General features: G+C 48.0%; 1 protein-coding gene across 1 annotated transcript; it reads left to right on the top strand.

Moving 5' to 3' along the window:
- The first annotated feature begins 948 nt into the window (after window positions 1-948).
- On the top strand, window positions 949-1887 carry LOC148051177 (olfactory receptor 10AG1-like). Its single transcript, XM_087738312.1, has one exon. It carries the CDS (start codon window positions 949-951, stop codon window positions 1885-1887), a length of 939 nt encoding a protein of 312 aa, XP_087594438.1.
- The last annotated feature ends 12543 nt before the right edge of the window (window positions 1888-14430 follow it).

The raw sequence follows: 14430 nt of genomic DNA, 5'->3' as shown, positions 1-14430 counted from the left end.
TGAATTATTCAGGACTCATTCAGAAGTTATAAAAGCCTGACCTGCTCCGGAAAATTGGGTATCGCAAGGAGGTCACTGAATTTTAATCATTTTCTTCTCTGTATAACTGAAAAGTGCATCAAGCAGTTTGATTGCTTGCATAAAAATGTCTTTTAGCACCCTGAAAACTTGAGATTTATGCATAAACTGCGGCTTATCCGTCTTGTTCAAATGTCCCCTGGATGCATCAGTGTCACAAGAGTCATTGGCAGATAGAAGCCTGTTGTACTTCTGATGGGATTCACGCTTCACCATGTAAAAAGTAATGATTCAGGTCTAAAATAGTCTCCCAGATGTTTGTGGGCGGACACCGCATCAGGGGATGAGCTCTTACATGTGAGGAGAGCTGGGATGAATCTCTCTCGTCGAGATCTAAGAATCAAGGCAGGCCTTGCCTCACTTTCTTTTGATTGCCTCTCCTTGCCTGGTCTTGCCTTGCTTTGTCTTCCCCTTTTCATCCCTTTCCTCCTTTTCGCCCTATTTCTTCTTCATGTTCTTAGATTCAACGCAGCTCTTACAAGATCTGGACAAGGGACGTAAGCCAGACTGTTCTGAAAGGGGTGAGTATTTATCCTTTTTCTTCCTTTTTTTCTCATTTCTCACCAGGTATTCTGTTTAAGAAATTCAACTCTAAAAAAGAAAGTCAAGTTTCTTTTGCCCATATTGAAAAACCCAGTCATTCAGGCTCAAGGACTCTGTTCTTTCCTATTTTTAACCCTCCCCTTGCAACAAGCAAACCATGTTAGATTTCCAAACATTCAGGCAGATCTTGGTCCAGCTCATCTAATCCTGCAATCACGTGTATGCTGATGTTCCTAGTCTTTCTCTAGGCTTGAAGTGTGTGGGATGGTGGACAGGCCATTAGCATCCTCTAAGAGCCTGTTGTTTGGATTGCTCTGTCTAGGGAAAATGCCCCAAAGAAAAGGCTTGGAGAATCACACCGTTGGATCCGGATTCGTTCTTCTGGGATTTTCTGACCCCTCCGGCCTGCAGGGCCTATGCTTCACAATATTCCTGGTCATATACCTCATGATCCTCACAGGGAACAGCCTGATTGCACTCATCACGGTGGTGGACTCAAGCCTTCACAGCCCCATGTATTTCTTCCTGAGGAACTTGTCCATCCTGGAGATCTGCTACACATCAGTCACTCTGCCAAAAATGCTGGTGGGTTTCCTGAGGGCAGATGGCAGGATCTCCTTCCTGGGCTGTGCTGCCCAGCTGTATTGCCTGGTTTTGCTGGGCAGCATTGAATGCCTTCTTCTGGCTGCCATGGCCTATGACCGCTGCATAGCCATATGTGACCCCCTGCACTACACCCTCGTCATGAGCAGGGGTCTCTGCATCAGGCTGGTGGTGGGGTCGTGGGTGGCTGTCGTACCAGTGCAAGTAGGACAGACCTACCAGGTGTTCACTTTGCCCTTCTGTGCATCCCATGACCTCCATCACTTTTTCTGCGATGTCCCCCCTCTGCTGGAACTGGCCTGTGCAGACACGTTCTGGAACCAAGTGATGCTGTACACCATCATCCTGCTCTTCACAATCCTTCCCTTCTCCTTAATAGTTACTTCTTACGTTCAGATTATTAGGGCAATTCTGAAAATGCCTTCAGGTCTGGGCAGACACAAAGCCTATTCCACCTGCTCATCACACCTTGGGGTGGTGACGCTCTTCTATGGCTCGGCCACAGTTGTCTACTTAAAGCAATGGTCAAGGGATTCGGTAGACACCGACAAATACCTTGCCCTGTTTTACACAGTTGTGACCCCCATGTTTAACCCTGTCATCTATAGCCTGAGGAATAAGGAAGTGAGAATTGCCTTGAGGAGACTCCTATGGACAAAGTGATGCTACCGAGGATGTAAAATAGTCCCAAGCAGTACCAAAAGTCCCGCTGGGTTATGTGGTTGCCTGAACAAAGCATCCCATATTTGCTCAGACAAAACCATGCCTCCAGCCTGGCTTTCATCCTCCTCAAGAAGGGGAGAGGTCTCCTGAGGCATTCCTGTTACGCCATGCCCCACCATGATATCTTTGTACTCTAGAGCACCTTCAGTGCCCCTCAAGAGCGTGATGCCAATAGCTACTTCAAGCTGTGTCTGACCAACGTAACGTTCAAGGGAAAGAGTCCAAGCATGGTCAGTAGTCAGCAGGGCCCAGAGGGTGACACAACCGATGAAGAGATGACTACCCTCAGGCTTGAGAAATCACTTGCTAGATGCCACGGACTATCTACAGTGTCCCCGTGTGGGATCAGCTTCAAAAAGTTAAAAGACATGAAGGTCATCTTCCCCTGCTATGATGTCTTGCACTGAGTTGTGTAATGCTTGACTAACTTGACATAAAGAACAAAAAGAAAAAAAAAAAAAAATCACCAGGGGGCCAGTCCAGCACTGGAACAGCGGCCCAGAGACCTCTGGAGTTTCTGTTTGTCGTGGTTTAACCCCAGCCAGCAACTAAGCACCACACAGTCGCTCGCTCACTACCCCCCGGTGGGATGGGAGAGAGAATCAGAAGGGTAAAAGTAGAGAAAATCATAGGTTGAGATAAAGGCAGTTTAATAGGTAAAGCAAAAACCATGTGTGCAAGCAAAGCAAAGCAAGGAATTCATTCCCTCCTTCCCATCGGCAGGCAGGTGTTCAGCCATCTCCAGGAAAGCAGGGCTCCATCACGCATAACGGTGACTTGGGAAGACAAACGCCATCGCTCCAAACATCCCCCTGTTCCTTTTCTTCATGCAGCTTTTTAAAATCATGAGCACAATTGGGAAGAGCTGAAACTGTGGGGGATAAATGTGTTTCCTGAGACAGTATTTGATACGCAGACAATCCAAAAAGGTTGTGAAGGTGAATGGGCAGAAGAAACAGGAAAACTGCCCATCCCATGGAGCTCTGCAGAAAGAGGATGCAGCTGTAGCCAGCAGGAGGTGACACCAAGGGGGATTAGCACGTAGAAAAGGCTTTTGTGGGGAAGGCTTTGCAAAGGAATACCCTGACTTCACCCAGATGAAAAATAGAGACCGGGCAGTGTATTGAAGTGATCGTGAGAAGCGTCCTGGGGTAAAAGACCTTTGATGAGAGAAGGTTGGAGACATTTGGGTCGCAGAGATTTGAGGTAGTCCTTTGACGATCTGAGTAGGTTGAGCTTTGGAAATGAGAAAAATAAAGCAGCTCTCAAGGCTGTCTAAGGAATGAGTGGTACTCTCACTATAATAACAGGTACAGCACAGTGCTGTCAGGGAGTTCCTTCTTATTCATCATTATGATTAATTGAAGCACTTTAATTTCATTCCCAACATTCATTTTTACTTGAGAAAATAGCCATAAGTGCTCAGTAGTTAGCTTCTGGCATGAAGTTCTTAGAACAGTGCTTTTTCTCTCACTGCTAGCTCTTCGTTATCACTTAAATATTACATTTAAATATTACACTTCTTAGACAGTATTGCCCTTAAATTACCCCTGCTTCCTATCTTTTCTCCCTGTTTTGTGGAGGAGAGGGTGGAAGAGGGCAGCGGCTTCTTTTTTAGCCAAAGGCAGCCAAGGGACAGATGCCAGGTTAGCGCAAAGGCACAAAGGAAGCCAACATTTTCACGTGCTGGACACTGACACAACACCGTTACCTGTATTTCTGGTCTCTGAAGTCCTAACTGGGCAGCAGAGAGCCTGGAAGCTCTGAGCTCCCTTCATCTGCCCTGCATTTCAGCATGAAAAATGAACCTAACCTGGTCAAAACTATTCTTTTGATTCTCTCCACAGCCTAAAGCACCGCATTTGCCAGGAGACTGGCCAGGACACCAAAGGAGGACTCACGCCTCTCTGCACACAAAGCTTAGGTGTCCCTGGGAATCTCAGGAGGCATGGCATACCCATTCCTGGGTTCTAGGAGCTGGTCAAATGCCTCGTCTCCATTTCCGTAATGGTGGCAGACTTTGTACAGGGGTGCTGACATTTATAGAGCAACCTGCCCAGACCTCAGAGCTGGCCCTGCTTGGAGCCAAAGGTAGAACTAGAGACCTCCTGAGTACAAGACCATTCCACCCTGAATTGTCCTATGACAATTGCAGATGACACCAACTTGGGTAGAAGTGTTGATCTCCTGGAGGGCAGGAAGGCCCTACAGAGGGACCTGGACAGGCTGGATCGATGGGCCGAGGCCAACTGTATGAGACTGAACAAGGCTCAGGGCCTGGTCCTGCACTTGGGTCACAACAACCCCATTGTCCCGATCCAATGTCGGGGCAGGTTCCAATACGATCCCAAGGACGAGATTAAGACTCTGGAATCAGTCAGATGTCATACAACCTTTTACTTTTATTTGAGGGGAGAAGAGAATGGAGGGAGGAGTGGAGGGCAAGGGAGGAGAGGAAAAGAATAGGGGAGAGAGAAAGAGAAGGAGGAGTTTATCACCACCACTTCGAGTCCGATGATCTTCCGCTGGGTCTTCGGTGGCCTCAGGCTTTATCGGGGACTGAAGCGGGGGGAGGTGTGGTCCTTGAGGGTGCAGGAACAGAAGGAATGGTCTCGTGCGCTGCTGCTGCCCCCACCGAGGGTCACGTGTGCTCCTTATATAAGGGCTCTCACGCATGCGCGGATCACAAATGCGTACGTGCGGTTTGCCACAGACGTGCTGCCCCCGCCTCTGCTCTTTTCGCGCCTTTAGTCCCTGCCTCGGCTCTTTTCGTGCCTTTAGTCCCTGCGCAGGTGCACGAGGTTGTTTTTCTCAAAACTGTGGAGAAGAGGGTTTTCTCGAAGTGCGACGCTGGATGGCGCTACAGCGGCAATGTCGAGACAAAACTGCATTTGGTACTGGTTTTCTACACCACCCCGTGACTCGACATTGCAGCTTGGTGGCATAAGGGAGAGGGAGAAAGAGAAAACAAGGGAGAAAGAAAGAAAACGCAGAGTCGAGAGAGTTGGGGATAAGGGTGGAGGAAAATTGTGGGAAGGAAAAAGGGAATAACATTGTTCCGGGTGAAGGAATGTCTTAACACAGATGAACTGAGGTATTGCTCAATGCAAGCTCGTTCTCGAACAACTTTAACAATTCTTCAACTGTGAAGGGTAAACATTGGAAATGGGGTTAACAATAACTGGTAATATGCAATTTCTTCCTTTAGAAGGAATTGGGGACAGGTTTAAATGATGAGGTTGGTTGTGGCTGATGGATGGTACAGATTTTTGTTACACCATCAGGTGGAACGTTAGGAACAAATTGCATATTTGACACAACGTGTTGAATTAATTGAATAAAACAGGGAATTATACAGGGTAGGAACAGTAAGGTGGCAGTTGCACATAGCAAATACAATATTAGTTGTTTGACCCATGGTGCCCCTGGTAACCAGGACCACAAATCGCCGTTCCAACCGCTCCAGTTTTGACTTGGGCTATTTTGGATCAATTGGAGAACTACTTCTCCCACGTCATCATTTCTAGACAGCAGTTAGCGATATTTAATTTTCCATACACCTCTCCTTCCTCTGCCAACAATCTAAAACCATACAGTGTTGAAGGATTACCGCACGCACCCGTTGAGACCGTCGAGTTAATAGGTCTATGGCGTCAGTGGTTTTGTTGGTGATAATTTCTAGGGCTGCTTGTAGTCTGATTATTCGATTTAGATTATAGATTGGTTCTCTTGCCCCTGCAATGGGCTCGTTAGGATTCCAGGTTGCTGGCCCATAATGTTCAATTATTTGCTCGGGGAGCCATTTGTCATTTCCTCGTTTTTGTGTCCCACCTAAATTTACCTTGGTAGATCGCGTCTTACGGGCAATACTTCTGTCCCCGAGGTTACCATACACCTTTACGCCTAGTTGGGGTCCACCAGTTTCTGGCAAGAGGAAATATAGGGCCCTTATGACCCCTATATAACAAACTCCCGACCACCCCACGGGTAAGAATTTATATGCCATATTCCCACAGATTCAATAATGCTCTTTTTTGGCTTTATTTCCTTGAGCAAATGGCCCATCTTTCCCCGGTGGAAACTGAAAATAAGTTGTGTCTTTGTCACCCAGAGGGCTGAAAAAGGTGGTTGTCCCATCCCTTATTCGGCCGGTACAATACCAAGCCCCATGAGTAGTGAACATTCAATATTTACTTTTTGCAAAGAAAACTAAACAATTGCATTTTCTAAGCAAGTACATTTCATGTTACTTGGCTATTAAGTTTTCCCATATACAGGAGTATTTAGTGATGAAAATAGAGGAAGATCAAAAAAGTAAGAATGACATACATAGTAAATCATAGGTTGAAATCCTTGAAATGTCTAACATAAACAGGTATCATTGGAAAGTTATTGGGCATTTTTTCTTAAATAAGCACACACACATATATATGCTTAAACATGCACCAGACAATTGGATGTCTTTGTACTATTGCATAAAGACTGTAGTGCATTGAAACATCTAATATTTAGCCTGTTTGCCATAAATATTAAATCTTGAATTATTCATAGAGCTGCAATGAAGTACAAACATGTATGCACACATACGTACCACCAATTATAAAAACTGATATACACAGTGGAATATTCTAATGGGTTGGTGCCCCTGAGTTAAAATGATCCAAAGTAGCAGGTGCATCATGGTCACATCGCCGCCCTTAAAAAACAGAAATAGGAACAAAACTCGCTCCTGGGGTTAGAAGGAGGGAATAATCCATTTGGTATGGATTTTGTGGCTTCTCCCACAGGTATCTTTCGCTTTCCATGTATATTTGTTTAGGGGGTATCTAACATGAGAGGCACAGCTCCCACGGTGGGAAGCTTGACCAGAACCGGCTGGCCGGGGGAGTAAGATGATGCACTGGGGGAATTAGAGTCTTGAGAGACGGGTACCATGGTTGAGGCTTGTGGACAAAATGCTAGAGTTTTCAGGCACCCGTTTGTACCCCAGCGATTACTGACATTGGCCACTGCCTCCCCCACCCGCTCAGCCCATCCCGGTTGGTGGGGTTTAGTAGGTCTCCTTTATTATTGCAGGTGAGTTGTCTGATAAACATCCCCCTCCACCTCCCTCCTCACCCTGAGGGGGCGGAGGTTTTAGTTTCCTGCCACTCTTTTCATCCTTCTTAAACCCTTCCTCCCTGTCCAATGCTGGCACAGAAGGCGGGTTCAGTTTGGGAGGGGTCCTTGCCCGGACCACCTCCGCACCAGGAGCTTTAACTTTTTGGTGGGGAGCCCATCCATTAGGTCTCGGGGCACACCTTTTTGCAGTCCCATTTACCACAGTCCTTGTCAGATCGAGTGTTTCTCCCGTTTTGTTAGGTCGGGGCTTCCCCCTGAAAAAGCCAGCGATTTATTTGCTGGCTTTGCTTGCCCACATGGCCCTGGTTTCTAACTTTTGGTGAGTTCTGCCTACTGGCCCATACTTCCTCCCGTGTTTATTAGTTCCTGAGCTATCTCGCCCCAGGTCCACACCTTGCTCCCCCACTGCCGCTGTTCGGGGGTTACCATTCCCTCCAGGGCAGCTGCGATTCACTCCTCGCGAGGCACATTTTGAATTCTCCCCTGTAATTGGATCCCGATAGGTTTTAACGAGTCGGGGAGTCCTCTTATTAGCGGCATCAGCCACTCAGGGTCTACCGGTAGCAACATTGGAGAGCTTAGATTTGGTTTAAGGTCCCGGTCATATATCATTTGCAGGCATGCCGCCTTCTGTACGTTTTCAAATAGTTGATCGACCGAACCAGTTATAGCTCGGGGATCCCCCCTCTCTAATGGGTTCAGCCCCCCCGCCCAATATGCGGCCCTCTGGGTCAGAGACCATGGGGCTCGGCGATCGCCCGTTGTGAGGAAGACGCCTGGGCCCCAATACCCCTCTGCTTCCTTTTCTGATAGCATGATCCCGTCCCCCCCCGACAGGGATACCCTCCACACGTATTCGGTTTCGGACTCCCTTGCTGTTGTAGCAAAATCCTTTCGGAGTTTATCAGTTTGGTGGCGGTGAAAGGGATTTCTTTGGTTACAACTTGGGGACAGTTGTCGCTATCGTCCTCGTATATGTACTCTGTCTTACCAGTGGGCACATATGGGGGGGGTATCCACAGTATCTCTTAATCGCTTTAACTCTTTCTGGGGATAGATTTGGCGTACCCCTTTCTCCTCCAGCATTACCTCTGCCTCAGCAGGGGTGTCTGCCTCCCTCAGGAGCTGAACCCTCAGCTCCTCCTTCAAAATCATATTTTGGCACTTCTCCTCATCTAGTGCCCATTTGGTCTCTAGTAATTGCTCTCGCAGCGGTGCTATCGCCGCTTGTAACGAAGCAGCCACAGCCTCCGATGGGCAGGGCGCTTGTTTCTTGTCCTCCACCGCCGCCAGACACGCTCCTAACACAGCACAAACAATGGCTTTCCCTTTCCCCTTCTTCACTCTAGCTTCTTTATGCAAGACCGCTATTCGCTCCATAACACTTTGCAGTTGGAACCAGTAGTCCCGTGCCCAATCTCGTCCCGGGGGTGAGGGGCGAGAGCGGTATGTTTCTAAAAACTCATATAATTTCTCCATCTCTTCACAAGAATCGCCTGCCTTTTGGGCGGCCATGTCCTACAAAGGGGAGTTCGTCCCGGGAGTGTCAAACCTTAGAAAAAACAAGTTTCCCCTATGCACTCCCAGGAGGCCAAAACACAAACTAATGCCAAAAAGTTCCTACAAAGGGGGGGGGTGTCATCCCGAGAGGGTCATGCTTCAGTATCCAAGTTCCCCCTATATGCTCCCAGGAGGCCGAACCGTACACTACTACTAGACAGAGAAGAGCCTACAAAGGGGATACCGTCCTGAGGGGATCACACCGTAAAATTCAAGCTTCCCCTATACTCCCTCAGGGGACCAATCCGCACACTACTACAAGACAAAGACAAGCCTACAAAGGGGATATCATCCTGAGGGGGTCACACCCTAAAATTCAAGTTTCCCCTATAGTCCCTCAGGAGCTCAAATCACAAACTACTACAGGACAGAGGAGAGCCTACAAAGGGGATATCATCCTGAGGGGGTCACACCATAAAATTCAAGATTCCCTTATACTCCCTCAGGAGCTCAAATCACAAACTAGTACACGCGTTTCAGTGCAAAGTCTCAACGCCCACTCCTTCCTTGTGCTTCGTTCATCTCCGGCTGCTTCCCTCTCAGGAGAGCAGAACCGCGGATCGGAACTCCGCACTCGCTTCGTACTGGTTTGTACGTCTCGTTCACACACAATCGCGCAGCACACAAATAAGGTTGTATGACACTCTCATCTCAAGGGATCCTGTCCGTGATGCCAATTAAATGTCCCAATCCAATGTCGGGGGGAGTTTTGATATGATCCCAAGGACGAGATTAAGACGCTGGAATCGGTCAGATGTCATACAACCTTTTACTTTTATTTGAGGGGAGAAGAGAACGGAGGGAGGAGGGAGGGCAAGGGAGGAGGGGAAAAGAATAGGGGAGAGAGAAAGAGAAAGAAAGAGAAGGAGGAGTTTATCGCCACCACTTCGAGTCCGATCATCTTCCGCTGGGTCTTCGGTGGCCTCAGGCTTCGTCGGGGACTGAAGTGGGGGGAGGTGTGGTCCTTGAGGGTGCAGGAACGGAAGGAATGGTCTCGTGCGCTGCCGACGCCCCCACCGAGGGTCACGTGTGCTCCTTATATAGGGGCTCTCATGCATGCGCGGATCACAAATGTGTACGTGCGGTTTGCCACGGACATGCTGCCCCCGCTTCTCCTCTTTTCGCACCTTTAGTCCTTGCCTCGGCTCTTTTTGCGCCTTTAGTCCCTGTGCAGGCGCACGAGGTTGTTTTTCTCAAAACTGTGGAGAAGAGGGTTTTCTCGAAGCACGACGCTGGATGGCGCTACAGCGGCAATGTCGAGACAAAACCACATTTGGTACCGGTTGTCTACAGAAACGTGTCACAGGACATATGGGAGACCTTCTGCAGCATGAGCTGGTAGGCAGGCTGGGTATCTCGGGGTAGTGGAAGACATCACCTGCCTTCAAGGCTGCTGGGTAGGCTATGAAGAGGCCTGTCCAGCATAGCAGCACACTGTGTCCCCTTGGATGCTGGCTGTGAGGTCATTTCTGACCAGGCAGCTGTGGGGAGAGAGATACTCTGAGGTCTTCAAAGCCATCACAATGCTCCCCCCAACAAGGTGAAAGATGTGGGGAGGTCAGGGGCAGCTGGGACAAGATTTGGTGGAGGGAAGAGAGGTTTGGCCAACAGAGACAAAAGATTTTAAAGAGGAAAGATGTGTTTGGGTAATTTTGATGCCACCGTGATACTAAGAAAACATTCATGTTCGGCATCTACCCTATTTCTAACCAGTAAGCTTAAGCCCTAACCCTACCCCTAAATGGCACCCTTCGCCCTGACAGGAATCCACTACACTAATCCCTAACCTCAAACCTTACCCCTAAACCAAAGCCCCAAACCATAAGTGCTTACTCTCATCCTATTACTCACCCTAATTCCTAGCCTTTATCCGGAACAGCCCTCAGTGGGGCCAATCAATGCTTCAAGGTTTTGCTTCTGCCTTTGACTTCTTGAGAGGTTTGTTCAGTCTCCTCTCAGGATCTGAGGTTCACGGGCACAGGGCCAACTACAGCATGGGGCTCATTAAAATACAGAAAGGCCTAACGAGGTATTTCTCTTCCTGTGATTTTCTTCAACTCTTCCAAACTTGTTCAGCTAATTGTAGAGTCATTTCATAGTGTAGTTAAGGAGGAAGATTTCCAAGTGCACCTAATAAAAATCCTTTTCTTAAAGGTTATATTTTATTCATTTCAGTTGAGAGCAGAGATGATAGCAGCATTCTCCAATTGGTATTGATGCCGAGGGTGTCCTCAGGCAGTCTGGACAGCTAGGAAAAGCAGTCCCTTGAGGTCTGGCACTGTAGTGACAACCTTGCCCCTTGCTTCCTCCCTTCCTCAACCTCACCATTTCTCTCATTGGCCACCTGGGATTTACATCAGTTTCCTGACATCAGACTTCCCTGACCTCTGGGAGCTGAATGTTACAGCTCCATTGCACCATCTCCCACCTCATCTCCTTAGACAACTGGCTGCACACAGGCACAGAAGGATTTTTCCTGTTGGCAAGCAAAGAAAATGAAGCATGATAAAGTTTCATAAACAATAAAATACGCTCCTCGAGCATATGCTACTTACAAGCTACCTGTAATGAGGTTGCCTTTCTACAAGGGATAATCTTATGAGAAATGTTTTAGATACATAGCTACAGAAAGGTAGAGATAAACATAATTAAAGAATTGGCTAAACAGACACTTGTCCTACTGAAGGACAGGCAAGCTTTTAGTCCCTGAAGCTCAAAGCAGCAGCATGGGTGAGAAGTATCTGAATGAACAAAGAGTAAGGGCAGGAGAAAACTGGAGGATAATGGAAAGGCCCTTTGTCTACACAGTCTACTGGTAAGATGACTTTAGAAATGGTTATTGTATCAGGACAGGTGAAAATACATGAACGATTAGAGAAATTAAATACAGCAATATAACAGGCAGAATAGTGGTAATGAAGTTACAGGGGAAGATGGATATTTCTGTGGAATATCCCTTTTGAAAGGTCATGCGATTGGTAGAGGTCTCTTGTGAGTGAGGACAAAGCAATGTTGCGCCCATCACTGAAAGAAGGCTAAGGAGCAACCCAGGGAACCACAGGCTGTACAAGCTCACTTTGGTGAGGAGTAAGCCATCAATATCTCTTGGGTGGTATTTCTGGGATCTTTAAAGAGAAGAATGTGTCCAAAAGCAGTCAGCATGGGCTTTCAAAGGGTAAAGCATGCCTCACCAAGCTGACTGCCTTCATGATGAAGTAACTGCATTTGTGCATGAGGGGACAATAGTGGATGTTGGTCACCTCAACTTCAGCAAGATTTGTGACGTGTTCTCCCTCACTATTCTTGTAGCCAAGTTAGGACATTACATTCTGGAAGGGCAGACAAACAGATGGGTGAAACACCAGTTGGATGATCAGGCTGAGAGAGCAGTGGTGAAGGGGTCATACCCTACCTAAAGGCCAGTGGGACATACTGGGGCAGCACAGGGAACGTTCCTGGGCCCTGTGCAATCGAAAGGCTGTATCCATGACCCAGAAGAGGCAACTCTCATCATGTTTAGCAAGAACAAATGCTGGATTCTGCACCTAGGATGAAATAATGCCGGGCACAAGGAAAGACCGGGAGAGGAGTGGCTGGAGAGCAGCCCTGCAGAGAGGGATCTGGGGGTGCTGGCTGGCAGGGGGATCAACAGGAGTCAGCAGTGTGCCCTGGCAGCCAAGAGTGCAAACCGCACCCTGGGGTGCAGTATAATGAGGGGCTCAAAAGAGGGGATGTTGTGGTTTAACCCCAGTCAGCAACTAAGCACCACACAGCCACTCGCTCACCCTCCCCCCACAGTGGGATGGGGGAGACAATCAGAAAAAAAAAGTAAAACCTCTGGGTTGAGGTAAAGACAGTTTAAAGATGACTGCAGAGGAAGGAGAAATAATAAATTAATAATAATAATAATAATAATAATAATAATAATAATAATAATAATAATAGAATATACCAAACAAGTGATGCACAATCACCACCTGCTGACCGATGCCCAGAGTGTCCCCAAGCAGCAGTCACTGTCCCCCAGCCGACTTCCTCCATCTTATATACTGGGCATGACTTCATATGGTATGGAATAGCCCTTTGGCCAGTCTGGGTCAGCTGTCCTGGATGTGCTCCCTCCCAGCTTCTTGTGCACCTGGCAGAGCATGGGAAGCTGAAAAGTCCTTGACTAGTATAACCACCACTCAGCAACAACTAAAACATCAGTCTGTTATCAACATTATTGTCATCCTAATTCCAAACCACAGCACTCTACCAAGTACTAGGAAGAAAATTAATTCTATCCCAGCTGTAAACCAGGACAGGGGATTATCCCGCTGTATTTAGCACTGGTGCAGACTCACTTGGAGTACTGTCTGCAGTTCTGGGCCCCACAATTGAAGAAGGGTGTAAGGTACTTGAATGTGTCCAGAGGAGGGCAACAAAGCTGGTGAAAGGGCTGGAAGAAATGTCGTCTGAGGAGCAGCTGAGGAAACTGGGCTTGTCGAGTTTGGACAAAAGGAGGCAGAGGGATGACCTCATTGCCCTCTACAGCTTCCTGAGGAGGGGAAGTGGAGAGGGAGGTGTTGAACTCTTCTCTCTTGGATCCAGCGACAGGAAGCGGGGAAATGGTTCAAAGCTGCACCAGGGGAGGTTTAGACTGGACATTAGGAAGCATTTCTTTATCAAGAGGGTGGTGAAACACTGGAACAGGCTTCCTAGAGAGGTGGTCGATGCCCCATGCGTGTCAGTGTTTAAGAGGCATTTGGACAATGCCCTTTATAACATGATTTATCTTTTGGTCAGACCTGAAGTGGCCAGGTATTTGGACAAGATGATCATTGTAGGTCCCTTCCAACTGAACTATTCTGTTCTATTCTGTTCGATTCTATTCTATTCTGTTCTCCTCTGTTCTGTTCTGTTCTATATATATACCTTTTACAGGGTGGATCCCTCCAGCAGCTGGGCTCAGACGCTCTGTCTCCTCAGTAGCTGCCCTGGATACCAGCCTCCCCAGTTGCATACTCCTGGACATATGAGCCCCTGAGGCTGCAACCCCATTCCAGATGCTGCTACAGACCACCCCAGTCACACACACACACACACACACACACACAAACTCTTAAGTCCAGCCACTCCGGTCTCTCAGTTGCTGGCACTAATGACATATGGGCTGTCTGACCCCCTGGTCCTTCTCCAGTTGCTGCACTCATCCCCCGTGCTCACATGGTGACGCAGAAGAGAGACAGACTGCACTGGTCAGGGTCCTCCCCTAAACTTCCCGTAACAAGTGCTGTGCAATCCAAAAATGCTCCTCCCCTGCATCCCATAATGTGTCCTACGCCCCTAGGCAACAATTCCCTTAGTCCAAATGGTGATCCAGAGAGCTGCTCGCAGTGACTCCTCTTGGTGGGTTTCACACCTGGACAATGGGGCTGACAGCTCTCCCAGGGCAACCCTGGAATGAGCTGGGACAAGATGTTCCTTCCTCAGGAGCCTGTCATCTGGGTTCCCAACTGCCACGGTGCCTCTGTGCTCTTCTCGCTTTGTGGAGATGGGCTCTTGATGAGCTGCTGGCTCTCCTGTGATGGCTCTGGGAGCAGCTGGGGCAGGGTGTTAACTGAGTTACTCCTCCTGCCATCGATAGTGCCGTCTTTGTGTGTGCAGATGAGCTTCTTCTCACTTAACCTAACGCAACCCAACAAGAACATGCATCTCCTGAGGCATCTGTATTTGCAGGTTACATACCTATGCACTGGTATTATTTAGCATATTTAACATAGCAGCTCATTGGAATTGCTGTCCAGAAACGCATCAGGA

This window comes from Nipponia nippon, unplaced genomic scaffold (genome assembly GCF_047370975.1).
Source record: "Nipponia nippon isolate SJK-2023a ecotype South Korea unplaced genomic scaffold, ASM4737097v1 scaffold_64, whole genome shotgun sequence".
Classification (NCBI taxonomy): Eukaryota; Metazoa; Chordata; class Aves; order Pelecaniformes; family Threskiornithidae; genus Nipponia; species Nipponia nippon.
Note: the sequence above shows the minus strand (reverse complement) of the source record. Positions and strands in the feature narration are given on the sequence as shown.

Coding starts and splice junctions, on each gene's coding strand:
- LOC148051177 (XM_087738312.1), top strand. CDS start 949: ATGCCCCAAAGAAAAGGCTTGGAGAATCACACCGTTGGATCCGGATTC.